Below are 21,769 nucleotides of genomic sequence, written 5' to 3' on the forward strand. Positions count from 1 at the left end.
TTCTGTATTCAGACCCGTTTACTGGTTATAAAGCCTCTGACAAAAAAAGCTCGCGGCATGTGCGCTCGCACCTGCTGCTGTCCTGTGCTCCGCTCCATTTCATGCCCGCGTAGCTCTGAAACAACAGGGGGGCAATGTGCTGGTCGGCAGCCTTCCCCCGGCCTTCTTCTTATGCAGTAGTACACCACACACACAAAAATAGGGTGAAAAGGGGGAGAAAAGTTTCAAAGGAAGATACACGAGTGATAGAAATTAATAATATTAGGAGACAGGGTGTAAAATGTGAGCTGTTTTGGCACTGTTGTCTGGCACTGCACATGGTTGATGTTTAGCACAGTGCAGCAGGTCAGGACTTTACAATGCATCTTCAGATCCTGCTGAAGATTCGCTCACCTCCTCAGCTGCACAGCAAGCGTTTCAGGCTATTTCTATTTTTATAACCTTCCCATACACTTTCCTAATCCTCTATTTATGCATCTTTAACTGCATCCCAGGCCCCTCACCCCCCCAGCCACTTGCAGTTTGTGCTTGGCAGTCTGATATCAGTACTTATGCGGGATGCCTTCCTCCGCATGGGCACTGCTCTCTCCTCCTGCAGCCAGACCTCACCTCTGGATTTGAGTGGGATCCACCAGCCTCGGTGCCAGGGCAGCACTCCCCGCCTGCGGAGGTGTCACTTACTGCATTCAGACCCCAGAGCAAAACAGTTTAGGTACAGGATAAAAACAACTGCAAATATTTTTGAAGAGTTTACAGCAAGAACTTCACACATAGCAAAAGCCAAGCACATATAACCAATATAGAAACCTTCCAAAATATCGGAGACCTTGCTCTTTTTCCTTCTCTTTTAGCTGTTTGCTCTTCTGGCACCTTCCAAAGACAAGAAATGTGCCTGTGAAGCAGCTTTTGGAAAGAATCAGTCAGTAGAAACACTCCATGCTTGTTTGAATTCCCGACCATTTAGTGTGTTCCTACTTGGGATGCCTAGAGACAGAATAATTAAGAATGCACACACCTCTGTTGCCATAACGTTATTCGTGCAAGACCAACTTCCCACCTCAACCAATGGTCAGTGTAAGAAGGGAGCCTGATCTTTGAAGCTCTTTGAGAAAGAGCAACAGGAGATGTAGCAGCCAGTGAAGCCAATGAATACAGTGAAGTCACTGTAGTTATTCTATTCCCATTAGGCTTAATTAAAAAAAAAAAAAAATTATTTTGTTATAGCCAACTCAGAATGGATTTGAAACCAGACTCTAAAGGCAAATAAAGTTTCACAATCAAGGTTAAGAAAGAAATTCAGCTTCCGAACCAGATCAGCTCTGATGACATGCTGATGAACTTAGCTGAATTGTGGTATAGTGAAGACTCCTGTTCAGCAGCATATGAAATTGTCAAACCCATCTTAATTTGATCAAGAACTTGACTTTAGGATCCCAAAAAGAGTGTTCAATGCTTGGTCCAGTTACAGTGAAACTGGTCCAGAACACTGAGGCTGATCCAGCAGGACAAGTACATCACTGGTGCTTTGATATGACAGGTGCTTGATGAGTGACTATGACAAAGCAAATGCTTCTGTAACTAATTTTTAAACGGCATTATTAAACTGCACTAAAATTTATGTTGTTATCTTTGAGGGATAAAAAAAGTGTAATGTGTGAAAAACAATTATTACAGAGCAGATACAGCACAATTTTTCAAGCTCTGGTTTCAAAATTAAAACCATTTGAACAAAGGTTCTCTCTGAGGAGTCACTTTGTAACTAATTCAAGCCTTTAAATAGCTATTGTTTAAAAACCAGCCAGCTACATACACTGTTTTTCCTTCAGATCCCAAACCCTGCCAAGCCAGGTTGATTAAAATGCTGCATCTTAAAATAAGAGGCAATCTAATCACCCCTTATAAACGGTGAAAACAGCAACTCAGTTTTTAAAGCATCGTGAACAAAGGGCTATAGCTCATCTATCATTCACATATGGATTCGTGTAATGATTCTTCAATTAGAATTATTATCTGTACAGCAACTGATGACTGAGAACTGCTGATACACTGCAGATGAGAACATTTGGTAGTCTCTGGGCTCCAGCCTTTCTTAAAAAATGATGATTGCACAATATAGATCGCTCGGTTTATATGTGTATTAAGCTGCAATGCCAGCATTTACATTTGCAACATTACAATTTTGCTTTCTTAGGCTCAGGAGAATTTGCTGCATCTGGTAGCTTTTATTTGCTTTGTATCTTCGGCAATCGTTAGGAACAAAGTGCGAATAGGCGATATTATTGCTCAAATAATCCTTAGTTTTGTTCATTAGCTCAGTTACTACAAAAGTAAACTCGGAGTGCGTCTGTGGGATGGATCATTCAGTGTCAGTTTGCTTGCACTATATTATCCCAGCGCTATTTTTATAAGGCTAGTCCATCTGCTCCTTCATTTCTTTCACCTATATAGATTCAGACAGCATAAGAGGTAGCATCAGAGGGAAAGAAAAGCATCTCATGAAACAACTACAGGCGTCTGAGGGGGCATAAGGCGCTTCAGTGGTTCAGACTGCGGCAACCTGAGGGGTTGTTGCCTACCCACGCACCCTGCCACGCTGCCAAAGGTTATGATCTTCAGGGGCAGGTATGTGCAGACCGTGTTTTCTGCAGAACAGGAACCATGCTTGCTCCACAGGCACCGTTTCTCCTACCTGCAACGCTCACTCCAACACTCCTGTTTCGGCAGTTGTTAATACAGCATATGACTTGCGGCAGATGCCAAGCGGGCGGATTGCTTTGCTAGCCCTGCTACGAGGCAGTAACTTTTGGCAGAGCAACCAACTAGGTAGCAAGAGCAGTAACCTCCTCAACTTCTGAACCCTAAGTTCTTCCTGAATATTTCAAGTGCTTGCCCTTTCCTGTTTCACCGCTGGTAACCACGTGACCCATAACAAGACAGGGACAGGTAGCTACAGAAATAGCATGTTTGTGGTGTTCCTACTAAGGATTCCTGCTAAATGAACCCCAAGTGGTATCTGAAGCCCACGACGCTTTCCTAAATGTCTCATTAGTAACACGGATGCTGCAGATTACAGGTTGGCTCTAGCAGATTTTTGAGGTCTGTGAAAGTCTTTAGTGTCATGTGCCTATATAGAGGGCAGGAAAAGGGTTGCACCATTCATTTTTTGAGTTAAGAACCTTCTAACTTCATTGTACGACCTTAGAAAGAACTTCACGGATGGCAAATATTGCCAGTATATTTGTTTTTTGGCAAAGTTATGTCCATGTTATTATAATCTTTCAGCAGTACTACTTCTAGTGGGTGAGACCTGCCATAGCCATGGAATCTCCCCCTATCTATTACACAAAGAAAATGAAAACTCTGCTAATAGTTGCATGTTCCAGTATTATTTTATTACTTTATTATAGACATTGGTGAATAGAGAATAAGTGGTCTATATTCTCCTTGAAAAATACTATCTATCTGTTTCAAGTATGCTGTAAATAACCATTTCTTCTCCATTTCTTTTAAGGTATATCGCCACTTGAATTCCTTAATGTTTCAATATAATTATCATGGCATTATATAATGCTTCTGTCTATATAAATTTAGCATTAATTACAACTTACCACATCTCAGGGGACAAAGCAGGTAAACACAACTGTGAACTGGTACAACTTACCAAAGTAACAGAATACAAATATTTAGTTCAAGAGTTTATACCTCATGGTGGGCGTGTTTCTCAAAATATTTTAAACTCCCTGACTTTAATTGGAGGAATGATTAAGATTTGTGAAGAGCTTTAAATGACACACAGACACACAATTTGTAACTAAACGTGTCACGTTAAAATGTTTTTCAATTAAAAACAGGTTTAAAAGCACAAAATCAGAACAAAGCAGATAATTTTTTCCCTGGATATCTGTTCAGACAGTTTTGTTTAATTTTTTATCTTTGTTTTCAAGTGGGAAGCAATTTGAAGACAGGATAAACACTACCTGAGAAAGCAGTTTAATTCAGAGTAGAAGCGAGTAAATTATTTGCAGCAGACAATTTATTACAAGAACATACAAGGTAGAGTAGAGGTCTTTTCCTCTCAGAAAAGGCAACTGCTGTTGGGTGTTTTTTTTTCCAGTTTCAGGATATTACTCGTCAAATCCTCATTGTAGCTGCTACCATGCAGCCCCCCTAAACTCTCCTAACAGTAGTTCCAATATTCACATTTTGTGACTAGTCATCTGAATCAGTAACTTACGCTCATTCAGGCAGGAAACGGCAATACCCAAAACCAGGAAGAAAGGTATCACCAAGGCCCCGCGGTTTTCACTCTCTGCTCCAATGCTCTGAATACAGAGGGCAGAGTGAGCTACAGAGTTTTCTCCCTCAAGCCTGTGGGAGAGCTTTACTGACTGGAAAAACTGAGGTATAGCATCATCTCAAAACAAAACCAAAAAAGAGAAAAAAAATGTACATCTCCTTACGGCCACAAGGACCGAGTGGCCAAGTTATATTACCTTTCTCCTAAGATGTGCTTGTACAGCAAATAACAACTGTGCCTGTAGTCCAGGGAGCCATCCCTTCCACAAGCTTTAATCAATCTGAAGTGTAACTGTAGCAATAACAATGTGGGAGCAGGTTCAATTTAAACTAAAGATACAATGAGCTTCGCAAGTGAAAGCACCTTCAGGATGATTAGCAGTCTATTAACTTCCACATATGAACTTCACCTCTGGTACCAATCCATTTGAACACGCTGGAGGGACGGTCCTTTCAAAAGCACTGTTTTGATAAGGCAATTTCCAGAGGGCTCTGAAGGATACGGCTCAGATCCCACCAAACAAAGTAACTAGAAAATTTCCTGACATTTAGAACTCATTAATCGTGGTGTCCCAAGTATTACTACGTTACGGACAAAGAAAAATGTCTTTGAATGTTCAGCTCACTCTGAACAGCAAATGACATAAAAACCTACATACAATGTAGTAATTGTATTTAAGAATAATTAGCTAAAAATTTTGCAACCTACAGCACTGTCACTCCAGTGATATGGAACCTTTGTTCCAGGAACAGACCCTGGATCTATTGTTTCTTTTATGAATTCAAATCAGTAACTGCACACAGCCACAGAAGCACGAGTGCCAATAGCAGGAGACAGTTCCGAAGTGGATGTCTATAAATTTAAAAACAATGGACTAAAAATGCCAAAACACCCTCAGGTCTCGCTGCCTCTTGAAACTGCTGCATTCATCCCACAAAGCTTTCCTCCTTTTCAATGGATCTCTGACCTGAGTGCCCCTATTCAAGAGTAACCATCAAAGAAGTGATGAAATGAATAAAAATGTTTTTCCCACTCTGCTCCACAGACCCGTGCTTTCACAGCTGCTCTTCCTCAGCATTCCATTGGGTTGCTGAACTATGAAAATGTTCTCAAGAGCTGGGTATTGGCAGGATATGAGGTATTCTAGGTTCTCCTTTGCCACAGATGGCTGCTTTGTTCTAGGCAGTTCATGAGACGTGAGAACATCTAAAAAGACTACTAGTCCAACTCCGTAATTTCTTCACTGAGTTTCAACACTGTATTTAGTAAGGGCTATCCCAATGCTTTTATATAAATCTTTGAAAGCAAAAGAAAAGTGGCAAGTAAGCTGAGGAAAAGCAAGACCCGTTGAGAGTTTTGAGCATTTCTTGGTTGTGTACCTAGACAGGAATTTAGTCATTGCTACAGAAAATCTCGTTAACGAAGAACACATGAGTAAGCATTCTGCGACCAGTCCCAACAGTCACCCACAGGCTGACAGGCCAGGTCAAGACTTTTATGAATGCAGAGCTTTACTTTGGCAGATATTAAGTATACTTGTGTGGTGCAAAGAGCTTATGTCTGACCTTCTAGGAAGGGAGAATAGGAGAATATCATCTGTTTCCTCTGAGCCTGAATTTCACCCAAGTTTTGTTGTTGTTATTTGGTTTTTTAAGAATAAATTTTCTGCACTGCAGCTTCACAATGCAATACAAACCTCATACTTCAAACAAAAATGTATCTTCCTGTGTTACTGCATCTGTATCTTCTAGTTTGCAAGTTGTTCTGTGCCTGTATTAGAATCACATATTTCATTCACACTTTTTTCTTTGTTTCCTTCTTTTCTACAAGTCTTCAAACACTTGTCCAGTCTTTTTAGGAATATGTCTATGTCTCGCTTTTTAATTCCAATTGCTGATGCAGCATTGAGGTAAGCACAGGGATAGTCATTTGAATGTGACATAAAGCCTTTAAAAGTGTAGTTATTCACTGTCTGTACAGTCCCACAAGGAACAACCCTGAAACAAACAAAACTGTGATTCAGTTAAAGATGCCTTGAATATTTTGATGTGATACTCTACGATGAACATATTCATACAAGTTCATATACAGAGCAGTACCTCCTAACTCTAAACAAATGCCTGTAAGCAGGCTTCGAACAGGCATTCTCCAAGTTAGTGCTCAAGCATTGCTATGAGTGACAGTGGTAGCAGATCCTACATTAGGTCAAATCTGTGGGCATAGGTGGATGTCCCTTCCCCTCTCCAATTTAATCACTAAGATCTTCACTTCTGGTATTTTGAGTTCCCCAGCATGGGGTGAAAGACATCTCAGAATCACATTTCTCCCTCACAGTGGATACTTTTCACCACTGCTTTTACCTCTTCCTCATATGAAGAACCCCTACCTACTAAACTCTATTTCTCAGCACACACCCATTCCCTGACAAACCAAGACCTTAATCCACACCCTTCCATGTCAAACTCACCTTATGGCTCTAGTTAAGCCTACCCAAACAGTTAACACCAATCAATCGGTCAGAATTTAATAAATTCCCTGCAATCCATTTAGGAAACTGCGTTCAGACAAACTCCACCAGGATTAGCAGATCCTTACTGTACTGAAGTACTGAAACCACAGCTTATGCAAAAGCCTGTGTGCTAACAAAGCAGGAAGTTGCTATTATTACCACTGCCATGCACCACGAGCCTAACATTTAAAGTCTGTCAAAATGCCAGGTCTAACTGTGTATTTACTGCAAAAGAATCACTTGCTTATACAAGAAAAGGAGAAAACGGGAGCCTTTGTATCACACAAAGGACTGGAGAGCTTTAACTTTTCCAACATAGAACTTCTTGAATCATTCCAGCCAAAGATGACTGAAATTTCAGGACAAGCCAAGGTTAGGACAGGCAAATTAAAAAGAGCCTCTAACTACAGTACATATAGATTTACTGTCATTCATCTGTGCGGGAAGTGGAATAATCCAAGCTAATGAAGCATACCTTCTGATGTGGAAACAATCAACTCTGCTACAGAAAATGACATTAAGTCTACAGCAGAAGCTAGCATGGCAGCAGTAGTATTCAGATTAAAGAATTCTGCCAAAACAAATTCTAAATCATTCTCTTCTTTTAACATGTTTAAACCAAAATCATTAAAAATGATTTGGCTCACATTTCCACATACCAGTGTCAATAAGAATAAATTCAGCTCACACCGGCTCGAGTTGAAATTGTTTTTTTTAACACAGTTAGTTCTGGAAAGCGGGATTTTCTTCCATATGACAAAAAGCTATGCAGGGTATTAAAAGCTTATTCCCCTGACGTCCAGCACAACCGTATTTGTGCTGCAATAAACAAAACAAAGATCTTCCTTAAGCAGCTTACAACTTAACTGTAAGATCAGACAACAGATGGAAACTAAATGAAACCAAGGGGTTCTAGGGAATAATGACACTGAATTAAATGGGGATAGATTATCTATTTAGTCTACCAAAGCTAACAAAGAAGGCCTCATTGCTAACTCAGGCAGGTACACACATTATTAGTAGATAACACTGAGGAAAAAGGGTATATTACTCTTGGAACAGTAATTGCCACACCGAAATCTGTAATCATGAGGCAACTGGCACAAAACAAGTATTATACAATATATTTTATGAAATCCTAACACAACCCCAAATTTTCAAGCTCATAGCATCCTCACCTTGCTCCAGAAACCTGTCTTGTGAAAAGCATAGATCCAAGCTGGGTAACGGCTACATCGTTATTTTCATCTAGATTCTTCAGTGACATGGCTGAAGTAACAAAAGATCAGATTAATACTACTACAAAGGTAATCTTTTCCCAAAAAGAGAACCGTAGGGGATAAGGTGGATAAGGTGTCTTCCAACAATAAAAGTCTGGCCAAGTATTTGTGTTTAGATACCAAGAAAGAATAAATACGATTATGTTTTGTCATTTTGTTTTCCCACAAGCTGTCATGGATTACTTCTTTGGTTGGACTATACATAAGGCAGAGATTCTGCACAGGGGGAACATTACTTTGATGTTCAGCAGAATTTTTGGTTAGAACAAATATCTTGAGTAGGAATTCCATAATTTGTTTCACAGCACTGTAAAATGAAGTGAGAAGTAATTACACCCTAATTTATTTTAAAATCTACTTGTTTATGAAGTCTTACAACACGCTAACATCTTCTGCCTGCCTTGATTACAATAAATGAGTACGTTGGACAGGAGCAGTTTTGTAAAAAGTAAAGGGCCTGAGTCACTGCTTTACTACTCTGCTTTTATAGATGGTTACCTTATTGGGTTCAATGGTTTCATCCTGGCTTAAGAACAATTTAATGGAGTGTAGTGAACAATGACTAATGTACAGGAAATGTATATGAAATGGCATTACGAATGCACAGGATATTAGAATTTCTTTTGAAATATAAAAAACAAGAGTTACCTAAGGATATGGGATTATGTGGTGTGTCTAACAGTCTCTCACTGTAGGTATCTGCCAACTTCTTCAGCCCACTTGAAAGATAGGAAAACATCTCCTGGGGAAAAAAAAAAAAAAAAGAAAAGATGCAATACTTCTGTTATTAGCTATCAAACAGAAAACAGTACCTATTTCACAAAACTAGTAAATCTTCATTACATCCTTTTTATGTGCACCGAAGAAGTTGTCCAGACGTATCTCTGAAATCCTTTTATAAATGAAAAGCTCCATTTTCTTAACCCTGCTCTTCCCCTCAAGATGATGGAAAGCCCTCTATCTGGACTAATATACGTGTTTGGGATGTCAGCCATTCTCGCTGTGGAACTGAAGCCTAGGGAAGTAAAATCTTGAAGAGATGACTGCTATACAGCAGGTCCTCCCCCACACTAGTATCCTGTTGAAGGAGTTGACCTTTCCCCACTCCTGCAGGAGCTTCCCCTCACCCTGGCCCCACAAGCCAAAGAATGATCTGTTACCATCACAGACAGCCACATTGTGAGAAACTGTTCCTTACATTCCTTCTGTTCCTTCTATTAACGCATTCCAGACTAAAACCAGCACATTGTGTTACTACTTATTATGCAATCACGACTCCCAAAGGTTCATAGACTTTCTGCATGAGAAAAGCAATACAGTCTCTCAAGGAGAAGGCTGTGACTACATGGTTTTGTTTCATACAACATAAAATTCTCCTGAATACTCAGCTGTATCGTGTAGCCAGTCCTTTTCCTGGCATCAACCCCTCCTATTCAAGCCTACTAAAAAAAATGGAAATATCTGAATTCCTGATATCACTTACTTGGATTCCACCCTTATTGTGAAAGTATCATAAAAGTGAGATTCATAAATGTTTTGGCTAAGATACAAGTCACATTGCACATTAAAGTATGCTTCTCTTCCTTCATCCCTGTTTTATTTCTATAATAATCTACAATAACTGCTCATGGTCTTCCTCAGTTTATTGTCTTCCCCCTCACATATCAGCTCAAAACACAACACAGTAAGAATTAACACCATTCTTATATTATTTGGCTTCTCTTCTGTTCTTTTTAATGCTTTGTTTCTCATAAATAATATCAGAAACATGCAGATACTGGGTAGTCTTTAAAAGATACTACACATTAGATTTCTTCCCTTTCTGGCCAAAAGGACTCTGCCTCTCATCTGCTTCAATGTGACTGCCTGTTTCAGCATCCACATCAATATCTGGACCTGACAAGTGATTTTTCATTCTTTAAATAGAGTTGTCTCTTCTGTTTGCAGACCAGTGTCCTGTTCTGACCTGCACACTCTGACAGGTACGAATTATAGCTTGTGATCAAAATTATGCTCTTGAACAGAACCTCCCACAGGTCTTACGAAACCTCGTGAGTTTTGCAGTAGCTAAGTTAGAAGATTACAGATGTTTTTCTTAAGCCACTGCAGTGAAACCAGTCTCACTTCATGAGTGATCAAATGAACGCCACTCCTGACTTGCACTTCCTAATACCATGGAATGAATTCTGCCGGGGAAAAAGAGTACTGTGTTACTGTCTAAATAAATTAGGCTGCAGATTCGCTATCAACCACACCATAAAGCTTATGCAATACTTTGAACAACAACAGAAAACTATGGGAGACATCTATGGCATTCCAGAGCTTGAAATCTGTGAAGAATCATTCCACTGACATTTTTAGAGGTATTTTGAAATCAAATGATTTTGTGGCTTTAATTCAGAGCTTATTTACAGTTCACTCGCAGAAGTTGAAAAACATTTACTCAAACATTCCAACACTTTTCCATTCCTCTTAGTCCCTCACCGAATATAAACACATTGCTCACTTGTTATTTGCTTTCCACAATGAGCATCATTAATATGTTTAGCCATTATATCAGGATTTTTTTGGAATCCAACTCATAAACTAATTTGTGCTCCCTCTGCTGGCTATTTATTTCTACAACCAAAGCAGAGTTTTACAGAACTATACATTAATTGTGCCTACTATGGAGATATTATCGATGAAAACTGTACAGAGAAAAGCCTATTCTGGAAAAGAAAGAAATCCCCAAGCAATTCATTTGTCTTTCCCAAACCTAGGGAATTCTCCATAGCATCTATTATAGTATTTATTAATAAAAGGACTTCAAGTTGTTATAAACAGTTACCCACTGTACTAAATTACATTGAGTACCTATGTTACTAGATCAGCCTTCACATACACAGGAATTTAGCAGAACCAGTAAAAATGCAAAGATGGGAAAAAAACAACATCCAAATGTGCATTTTTATCAGTTTGACTGAAGCTATCTGAAAAAAAAATCAGAACTTCTTATTTTTACATCCTCTTGATATTTTATAGTTTCAGAAGTTAAACAGTTTGTTGTAAAATAGATTAATGGCCTCTCCAAAAAAAAGAAAAATGAAATATTTTGTGAGGTCAAATCTATAACCAACCCCTATTACAAAATATTTCTATTATGTGGAAAATTTATAAGCACCCTAAGCAATTATACCCAAATGAGCTCTTACATAATTGAATTTCTGCGGTAGACATTCAAGTTTTCTCCAGTGAAGCTAACTATTATGCTGAAGTTGCACTGAGCAACCCAAGCACTAAATATCAATTATGTTTCGTTATTTAATTCTCTTTCCCCTTAAAAAATTAAAACTTTACCACCTCTTTGCACTACATACAGACTGACTCTCACATATGGAACCACAGAATGGTTTGGGCCAGGACCTTTAAGACTACCTGGTTCCAGCCCCCTTTAAAACCATTCCCCCTTGTGCCACACCATTTCATGCACACAAAAAGAGGCTGCAATGCTGAGCACAGCAGCCTGTTAATAACAGCACCAAGAAGCCCCTTTCAAAGGCTTCTTTTCTTGAAATGCAACCAAAAACATAACAGAAACTGTACATGTAATTGTGCAACACCTACACATACTACAGTCTCATTTACAGATTCTCTTGCATTTCAAGAGAAAAAAAAAGAATTTTCTTCTGAATTCATAAATCAGTGGAAACTTTAAGAATTACAAAACCAATTACAGAACTTTGAAATCTTTGTATCACAAAAGCAACAGATGACCATTAACAGCTTGAAATTCATCAAAGGTAAATGGTGGGCTCTGCACCTGGGACAGAATAACACTGGTCATAAGCACAGACTAGGAGACAAGTGGCTGGACATCTAGACCACAACCTGAATAAGGTTCTATATATTTCACGATGAAAACCCAACAATACTCCCACAGGTTTGACAAACTACTGTGTAGCAAACTGACTAGGCCAAAAAAAAAAAAAATAATAATGTAATGAATATCTTTCTTCTTGCAAGAATATTTGAAGTTTTACATTTTTAATATGCAGCATTAAATCTTTTCTCTTAAATTCAATCTTAAGTAGAGCAGCAATATAAACTCCTACTGAACAGTACAAATAATTTATTCCTATCAGAACTAACCATGTTTTCTTACATCAATGATAAAACACAAAATGTAAAACCAGTATTTTACTGAATTGTAAAAATCAAACAAATTCCTCCCACTCGGTGTGGTTTTAAATATTTTAGATGCACACTCCATAAGGACATAAGAACGGCTCCAGATAATCACTCTAGAAAGTATACAGACAGATGAACACAGATATAAAAAGCTCCATCACACCCCAAGTAACACAGAAATATTTTTAAGACGATCAGAATTAAGTAAGAGTGGTACACTGACTAGTTAATTGGATTAAATGCATCGGTTACCTACACAATGGAGAACAGTTAAAAGGTACTAAGCCTGTTACAGAATGTAGGTCCCTTGCTCTCCACCGGGTCTGACATGACGATGGAAGCCCACTGCTCGTGGTATCACCCTCTACCTGCTACGTGCAGCCTGGCTCACACAAACACACACAAGCAGACAGAGTTTTAAGAGACCTGGCAATACAGAATACGGGGCACAACGTGACTGGCACTGAGCAAATCAAAGCAGTCAATTCATCAGGATAACCTTTACCTAATAGCATGAGTTAAGCAACAATATTAACAGATTTGACTATGGATCTGTTGTTATTGTCTGCACTACAAAAGGACCTAGAATCCCTGACTGGAATTAGAAAACCATTCCTCTATACACTACGTAGACATATCAAAAACCATACTGAGAATCTCATACAAGCAAGAAAAAATGACTGCTGGTTAAATTTTTTCCATCCTTTCTCAAGCAACATCAAGGCTAAATATGACCACGGAGCACATTCCTTATTACATTGTCATAAATTGACACATTTACCCAGATAGCTGGACAGCACGTATGTGTTACTCCCTTGCTCTCCTGTCCTCTGATTCACTGCACCATTTTATTCCCTCGTATCCAAACATACAATTTCATACTCTTGGAGAATCTCAGACTCCATGAATGCTAGCCTGTCAGAAAATACCATGCTAGGTACATATCTGGCCCCAAGGCTGGTGTCACTGGCAGAATTTTGGATGTTTTTGGTCATGGGATGATCTACATGACACCAGGCCTGTCAGGATGCACCTTTCTCAAAGTAGGAAATGGATTTAGTCTCAAGAGTTTGCAGGGCTGATTGAAGGAGCTTTAAACTTCAAATCTTTGAAGGAGGAAAGGAGTAAAATCAGGCTGGCATGGGATGGCGTGCCAAAGTTTGAGGGGCTGGGTGCCTGCAAGGCCCTTCAGTCTGCTCCAAGATGAGCTGGATATGCTGGGGCTCCAGGAAAGCTGCCCTCCTAAATTTGCTGTTTGTAAACAGAGAGGGTTTCATGGCTGAAGTGGCAATTGGTGGCTGTCTTGGCCATAGTGGCAACGAAGCAGTCAAGTTTAAAATCTTTGAGAATACGAGAAAAACTGCCTGCAAAATTCTGACCCTTGATATGGGAAGAGCAAACTTCAGGCTGCTGCAGGAACTAGTTATGAAGGACTCCTGGGAATATGCTTTTTAAGGTATTGGGGTCCATCAGTGCTGACCACTTTTGAAGAGCCCTCTCTTAAGAGCGCAGGAACAGGCAGTTCAAGGCGTCAGGAGTCAAGCAAGCAGAGCAGAAGGCCAGGTTGGCAGAGCAGGAATCTTCTTCTAGAGCTTTGGCAGAAAAGAAAAGTGTATGACCACTGGAAACAAGGTCAAGGAACATGAGAGGACTACAGAGATGTCATTCACCACTGTGAAAGAAAATCTGTGTGGCCAAAGCTCAACTAGAGTTGAAGCTGGCCAGTACTGCGGGGACAACAAAAAGAGCTTTTTAAAGTATGTTAACAGCAAAAGGAGGACCAGAGGTAACATCGGCCCATTGCGTGATGGGGATGGCCACAAACAGCAACATGGATAAAGCAGAGATGTGTAAGGCCTTTGCCTCTAACACCAATGATGGACCTTGGGGCCCCCCAAGCCCTGAGTTGGGGTACCGTAACTGGGGGAACAATAAATTGCCATCTGACTCTGAACTTGTTCAGGATTTGCTGCTCGAGCTGAATGCACCAAGTCTGTAGGGCCTGAGAGGAGTCATCCCAGGGTACTGAGAGAGCTGCCTGCTGTTATCACAAGACCTCTCTCAATTATTTTTCAGTGGTCTTAGGAATCTGGAGAGACTGGAAGCTGGCAAATGTTGTTCCAATTTTCAGGAAGGGCAAGAAAGAAGACCCTTGCAATTACAGGCCTGTCAGTCTCACTTCAGTGCCTGGTAAAATTATGGAGAAAATTATCATGAGAGTTACTGAAAAACACTTGAAAGACACCACAGTCATTGGTCATAGCCAACAAAGATTCCCAAGAGGAAAGCCCTGTTTAACTAACTTCACTGCCTCCTATGACAAGGTTATCCATCTAGTTGTCCAAGGGAAGCCAGTAGATCTGATCTTTTGGGATTTCAGCAAAACTTTCAGCACTTCTTGTCACAGTGTCCTTCTGGACAAAATGCCCAGCACACAGCTAGAGAAGCACAAAATACAGTGTGTGAACAGCTGGATGATGGGTCGGGCTCCAAGGATTATATTAAACAGGCTGGAGGCCAGTCCCTAGTGGGGTCCCCCATAGCTCAATTTTAGGGCCAGTTTGGTTCAGTGCTTTTGTAAATAATCTGGATGCAGGACTTGAATGCATACTAACAAAGTTTGCAGATTATACTAAATTAGGTGGACATAATGTGAACCAGCAGTGTGCCCTGGCAGCCAGAAGGGCCAGAAATACTCTGGGGTCCATCAGGCACAGCACTGGTAGGGTTGAGGGAAGGGATTGTCCTGCTCTGCTCTGCACTGCTGCAGCCTCACCTCAAGCACTGTGTGCAATTTGGGGCACCACAGTATAAGGACATAAAACCATTGAAGTGTGTCCAAAGTAGGGCTACAAAGATGGTGAAGGGCCTAGAGGGGAAGACGTATGAGGAGTGACTGATGTCCCTTGGTTTGCTCAGCCCCAAGCAGAGCAGGCTGAGGGGAGGCCTCATGGCAGCCTGCAGCTCCCTCATGAGGGGAGCGGAGGGGCAGGCACTGAGCTCTGCTCTCTGGGGACAGCGACAGGACCCGAGGGAACGGCATGGAGCTGGGACAGGGGAGGGTCAGGCTGGGGGTTAGGGAAAGGGTCTGCACCCAGAGGGTGGTCAGGCACTGGGACAGGCTGCCCAGGAAAGTGGTCACAGCACCGAGCTGCCAGAGTTCAAGAAGCTCTCAGACACATGGTCTGATTTTTGGGTGGTCCTGTGTTGAGCCAGGAGTTGGACCCCATGATCTTTGTGGGTCCCTTCTAACTCAGGAGATTCTATGATTGTTCTTTTCCCTTGGTTGTATGAAATTAATCTCTTCTCAGTAATATTCTGGTCTCTCTGGCTTGAGCTCAAATAACTTGAAATAACACTCATGAATAAGTATAAAAAGAGAAAGAAAAAGAAATATTGGAAGTTTTTTATAGCTGACTTTGTGTGAGTAGGTGTAACTGCACCGATATAGAAAGGAGTACTCAATGTCAAGCTATAAATAGTTCCTGCTGAGAGCCTAATAGCTCTGCCTCTGCCTTCACAGAGCACAGGCAATAAACTATCACTATTACATTTTTACAATTCAGGAACAAACACATTTAAGCAAAAAAGGTTTCTATTCCTACAGCAAATCCAATAAAAGAAACATATTTATGCCATATATAAGGCTATGTTTATAGAGTATACTCACAGTTGATATAAAAAAGACCTGAAGTTGTAAAAATGTAATGCTTTATTAACTTTAGAATCCTACTTCCAAGGAAACGATATAATTTAAAATATACACCTATTCATTAGGACAATTTACTTATGAAAGAATTATTATTTATGACTTGAACAATATTTATATTGCCCATTATGTTATCTGCTGACTGTGTAAACCTAAACATCAAAATCAGTATTGCAGAAGACAAGATAAATTCACTTGAAACTCTTTTGGAGGTGGGAGTAAAAGGAGTGAAATATAAAATTTGCTTTTAATGAAGACACAAATCATACATTGCAATAGGCACAGCAGTCCAGAATAAAACAACCTTAGAAACTGTATTCCAGCAGTGGCAAAAATGTGACTGCTTTCAGTGTTTCACAAGCCACGTTTTCAGTTTGGTGGTACTCCATAGCTTAAGTCAACTAAGCTGTTCTTTTTTTTTTTTTTTTTCTCTATATTCTAGCTATTCCTAGGGATCTCAATTCCAGTACAGAGTATTTGCATGCCTGTACAAGGAGCTAGAAAAAAGTCATAGCATCTAGCACTACTGCTCTGCTCTGATATCAGAGGCAAGAGCAAGCTGTCAGCAGGAAATAATTGGAACTTATTTCATAAATAAAACAACGGAGCACATCATGCATGATTTAAAACTATTAATTTACAGTATGTAATACACAGCATTTCCTTGTCTAAAACCCTCTACAAAAATATTTCTCTACGTTAATGCATACAGGTAGCATCAGGCCTTTAATACGTCCAGAATTAAGGACAACTCGATATGTAGAGGTTCCAACTTTAGACCACAGGAATATCTGTGCAATGCAGTTATATCCAACTTAAAACACACAGTCTGGGAGAGGCACAGAAGAAACCTAGCTCTGTATCTAGATAAATGCCTTAAATTACAGTCTTTTAATTGTTTTGTGGCCATCCACAGGATTTATAACTTATTAGAAGTTGTGATTCACTAGAGAATGCTGTACAAAATAATTTAATTAAACACTACCATAGCACAAAACCATGATATGGCCATGAAGATGAGCAGAAACCCCTGGTCTGCGTGTCCAGTCTCTTGGTTTGGTCCTGGAAGCACTGTGATTATAACACTGTAGCATTTCTCAGATTCTACTGGGCAAAATCCTACTGTATTAGTCATACTCTGAAACAACAAATATGAATACTGCACGAGATAGATAGTACAGGACCTCAGTTTAACTCTCTGGCTTGGAATACAACAAGGAAATCAAGCTTATTCATGAACACCATTTGGCCATGAAGTAATTATATTGTATTGCCTTTCCAGATTAAGAACTGCGAGCTCCAAAGAAATTCAACAGCTTTCTATAAAGAAACAGGATTTACTACGCAAAGCAGTTTCGCAACAAGACTTTTAACAGCTGACTTCAAGAAAATGCTGATTTCCAGAAAGCTTACCTTTCTCTCTTTCAGTAACTGTTTGTAGCCACTGGCACCTAGAGACAGAAGTGTAATGAGGACATCTAAAGAAGGAGATGCAGAAGCTCTACCTGGGAAAAACAAAAACCCAATATACAGATTAAATTTACAAAAGAAAAAAAATGTAGTGAAAGACAGCTGATAATCAAGTTTTCTACAGTTACTTTGTATGGATGAAATCAGTCTGTGAACTACTTACCTGGATACATTTTGCTGATCTCCTGAATGAAGGACGCATCGAAGCCAGCAATGATAGCACCACCTACTGGAACCATAAAATTTTTGTCCAAGCTCTGAACAAAAGCATCTATTCTGCCTATTCGAGCACCCTTTGTCAAAAGGAACAACAACAAAAATGCACAGCATACATTAGAAGAGACTTGTGATAGCATCATTATTAAACATAATTCAGCAACGTAACTGAAACAAATGCAATTCCTAAAACTCTCTGATACTGTATTTGTAATGAACAGTTAAAAATTGCAATATTACTTTTTCTTAGTGTTGCTTATCATTATTCATTGTCTGCTTACATAGTGCCTTAAAAATTCTCATTTTGCTGCAATTTGAAATATTGGTTTAGTTCCTGCAAGTCTATAAAATGTAGCTCATTCAGTAACTACCAAAAAATCCTTGCAATTTAATGGAAATTATGCAGTTAAAAATGTACAAATCAAAAAGTCTCACAGATTCTGATAGTAAAGGGCTACACGTTAATGCTTCATGAGAAAATAAACATTTTTTTGAGATATATAAATATATCAAAGTATCAAGATAGATTTTTATATATATATATATATATATCTACATCAAAACAAGAGAACTGCGATGCTCTCCCATGGAAACGCATCTGGGGGTTCTGGCTGATGGAAAGTTGCATATGAGCCAGCAGTGTGCTTGGCAGCCAAAAGGGCCAACCATACCCTGGGGTGCATCAGGCACGGCATTGCTAGCCGTGGGGCACCACAGTATAAGAAGGTCATAAAACCATTGGAGAGTGTCCAAAGGAGGGCTACAAAGAGTTCAAGAAGTGTTTGGACAACACTCTCAGACACATGGTCTGATTTTTGGGTGGTCCTGTGTGGAGGCCAGGAGTTGGACTCCATTATCTTTGTAGGTCCCTTCTAACTTGGGATATTCTATTGATTCTATATAACGCTGCTTGCAAATAACTTCCACACAGTAGATTCCCCCTCTTCCTGGAAAACAAAATGTCCTTATGCCTAGCCAAACACACACTCTTAAAGGGAAAAAATAAAAATAGAAATTAAAAAAGGTAGATTCTGCTGTGTGACTTCAGTTTGATTAATTCAGTAAAATTGAACTGTACAATTAAGAATTATGCACCATAACAGAACCTGAAAAGCATATTCAGGAACATATATGCATATTAAATACTATGAAAGTAGATAAATATTAAAGTACTACATATTATTATTTTATTTTTTTTAAATTGAAAAGTTGAAAGAAATTGAAAATCTGTAACACATTCTATTGAAGGTTTAATCCACATTCAAGTATGACCCATTATTTTACAGTTAGTTATGTCAGTAAATTTATGAAGTATTTTAGGAAAGATTAATAAGGACATAATTCCACCATAACAGACACCTTTATTAAATTAGAAGCACATAATAGAAATAACAAGTATTGTTTTAAGTGCTATGTCCCTCTGCTCCTTGTTCTCAGAAAACTGTTCAACTACCAGGCATGCACAGGATTAGTCTTAGAGCTGTGAAACATGACAAAATTTGCTAGCATTGTCTCTAATTAGAGATTTCTCTTTTTTGTTAAAAAAATATATATATATATATTTGAAATACACAGTTCCTACCTGCTGGATGAGATGCATACATTTTGAAGACTGAACTCCATAGGCATTGTTGACAATATGGGGAATGTCATAGTTAGCACAAATGACAGCCAGCTCCTCCAGCCTGTGAGTATAAAATTGTAATTCAGAGAAATACCGATAACTGTAATTCATGCTATCAATCAGACCTTTGAAAGACTGAAAGGTCTACAAGAGATGAGAAGAACCTTTTTGATTAGTGCCTCATGGTAGTAGTTGTCACCTTAAGCAGCAAAGGTTAAGAAGAACCTGTTAGCTTTTACATGTACTACAAATTGTTGACCCAGGCTGAGATTTTTCATGCTTCACTGAAAGTTTTGTTTAGCACACAGTAAACAGATCCCAAATCACTTCCTTTCAGATATTAACATCTTTTTCATGTTACTTTAATGATAAGTAACAGAACTTTAGCCATTTACGCATTTTTCCTTTTCTTTTAATATTCAACCTGAAAATGGCCTGATGGAAGATTCAGGATGTGTCTTGGGAATTGAGAACTGAGAACATCATAAAAGAGGAAGTTGTGACATGTTTCCAGTTTTGTTGTTGCGTTTTGTTTTGTTTTTTTTTCCTTCAAAGAGCTAGTATTCTAAACTAAATCAGCTAAGCTGATTAACAGAAAGGACATTCTTCAAAGGAATGAACAGCCTTAAAATGATAGCTTTAAATGGATAGCCTTAAAATGTCTGAATGTGGACATCAACACATTAAAATTTTGTTCAATTGTCTACTCAGAAATAAAGAGAAAATTTTCATTTGCCTTTAGAAATTCCCCAAATTACACTGAGTTCAGCTTGGATCGATTTCTCAGTGAAACTAGGATTTATGTGGATGCAGAGGTCATTTCCATTAAGGGACTTCAGCTTTGTAAACACACATATGCTTAATAACCTTTTCAGGGCACTCCCATCATGCTTCATTTTTTTTAATCCCTTGATTTTTTACAAGCTTATATCTTCTAGAAAGAAAAACTATATGTAAAAAATAAGGTAATATACAATAATCTGAAGTGATGATAAAAGGTAATATTAAAAAACAACAGAAAAATCCAAGCCTTCAATGTATTTTTGACTAGATCTCCTTTTGTACAGCCTCCCTCTGTGATTTACTGACACCCATATAAAATGTGACAGAGTAGGAAAACATTTTCCAAGAGGTGACATTCCTTTGTATTCTATTTTTATTACATTGCCCAGCATTGTTTTGTAATGCAAACTCGGCCACAAACCTCTGGCTTCATTTTCTGAACTTCAATCCTTAGGAAAACAGCATCATTACAGTCTTATTTCTAAAGAAATCACCAGTATGTAAATCACAAGTACGACGAGGTAACACCAGTAGTATCATGTACGTATTCATTTTCTACAGTCAAGATATTCAGCAGGAGCTGCATGTCCAGTAATTTTTCACATTTATCAACACCCTGAATCCTGAACTGCATAACATTAACGGGATACTTCAGGAAATGTAACACTACACAGGGCAAAGATTTTGCCTTCCGATCTGGATCAGATTCATCCCTCGCCTTCCAAAGAGACTCAGAGGAAAGTACTTCCCCCTCTGACAGGCTTCTTTTCAAGTGCAGGTAGAGGATTTCACCTACCTGGAAACATGAGGGTTTACTGTTATGTGTGCTCACCTTTCTCTACTGGCTGAGCCTTAGAGAAGCAGTAAGCTATATTCTACAAATCCTGAACACAGAAAAGGCTCTTTACTTTTCCTACAACTATTCTACTGAATAATTAGATCCATGCTACAATACAGGATGAGAGGGCTGTAGCTTGAAAAGAATATGTGATTATGCATGGGAAGCACACAATTAACCACACCACTTGTCTGCTTCCAAGGATTAAACTGAACCATTAAGAGCAGCTAGTCATATCAGAAAAATAAAGCATTAATCTAAGTTAGGCTACTACTCAAGTTCCTAAAAGCCACAAACAGGACTTACAGAAATATTTTCCAATTTATTCCTTCTTCCTCTCCTGCTTGTGAAAGTTCATTAAAAAAAAAAAAAAAAAAAAAAAAAAGCTTTGCTCCTTTTGCTCCTTCTTCTAATGCTAATGAAAGTAACAAGATACAGAGAGGGCTCTGCTAAGTACAAAAATTAACCAAGAAGACACTTTTTTCCTTGTGTTCTCTTTCAAATACAGTAGTTTTAGAAACAACTCACAGTAACAGCAGGTAGACAGAGAACTGATGTCTCTCCAAGAAAGGGATTTATACAGGAGTGCATTATTCCAATAAAGTTAAATAATACTTCAAAGGAAAGCTATGGGTACATAGGCACAAACATCTTCCCTGACCTAACAATCCTAAATCACTAACAATTATAAAACACCACTACAACTAAACAAAACCTTAAAAATGTAAACTATTTAAAAAGAGACTTATAAAATGTTACCCTCCAGAAATGCTGCATTTTCCTTCCTGTAGGAAGATGGATGTTATGGCCTTCAATAGCTGACAGTATCCTTTAAATAGAAAGTGCGTGCATTTCCTCCTGTATCTGTGGTAT

General features: G+C 38.9%; 1 protein-coding gene across 1 annotated transcript in view; it reads right to left on the reverse strand.

The window, feature by feature from the left end:
- Positions 1–3,370: 3,370 nt before the first annotated feature.
- The window catches only part of SEPSECS (Sep (O-phosphoserine) tRNA:Sec (selenocysteine) tRNA synthase), a 28,410-nt gene continuing 10,011 nt past the window's right edge, over positions 3,371–21,769 (reverse strand). The window contains exons 6-11 of the mRNA XM_084516489.1: positions 19,234–19,336; positions 17,599–17,728; positions 17,379–17,470; positions 8,735–8,828; positions 7,985–8,075; positions 3,371–6,294 (exon numbers count right to left, since the gene is read on the reverse strand). Coding sequence (XP_084372615.1) covers positions 6,045–6,294; positions 7,985–8,075; positions 8,735–8,828; positions 17,379–17,470; positions 17,599–17,728; positions 19,234–19,336 — 760 coding nt within the window. The 3' untranslated portion in view covers positions 3,371–6,044. The remainder of the gene's footprint in view (positions 6,295–7,984; positions 8,076–8,734; positions 8,829–17,378; positions 17,471–17,598; positions 17,729–19,233; positions 19,337–21,769) is intronic.

Source organism: Aythya ferina (genome assembly GCF_964211825.1).
Source record: "Aythya ferina genome assembly, chromosome: 4".
Classification (NCBI taxonomy): Eukaryota; Metazoa; Chordata; class Aves; order Anseriformes; family Anatidae; genus Aythya; species Aythya ferina.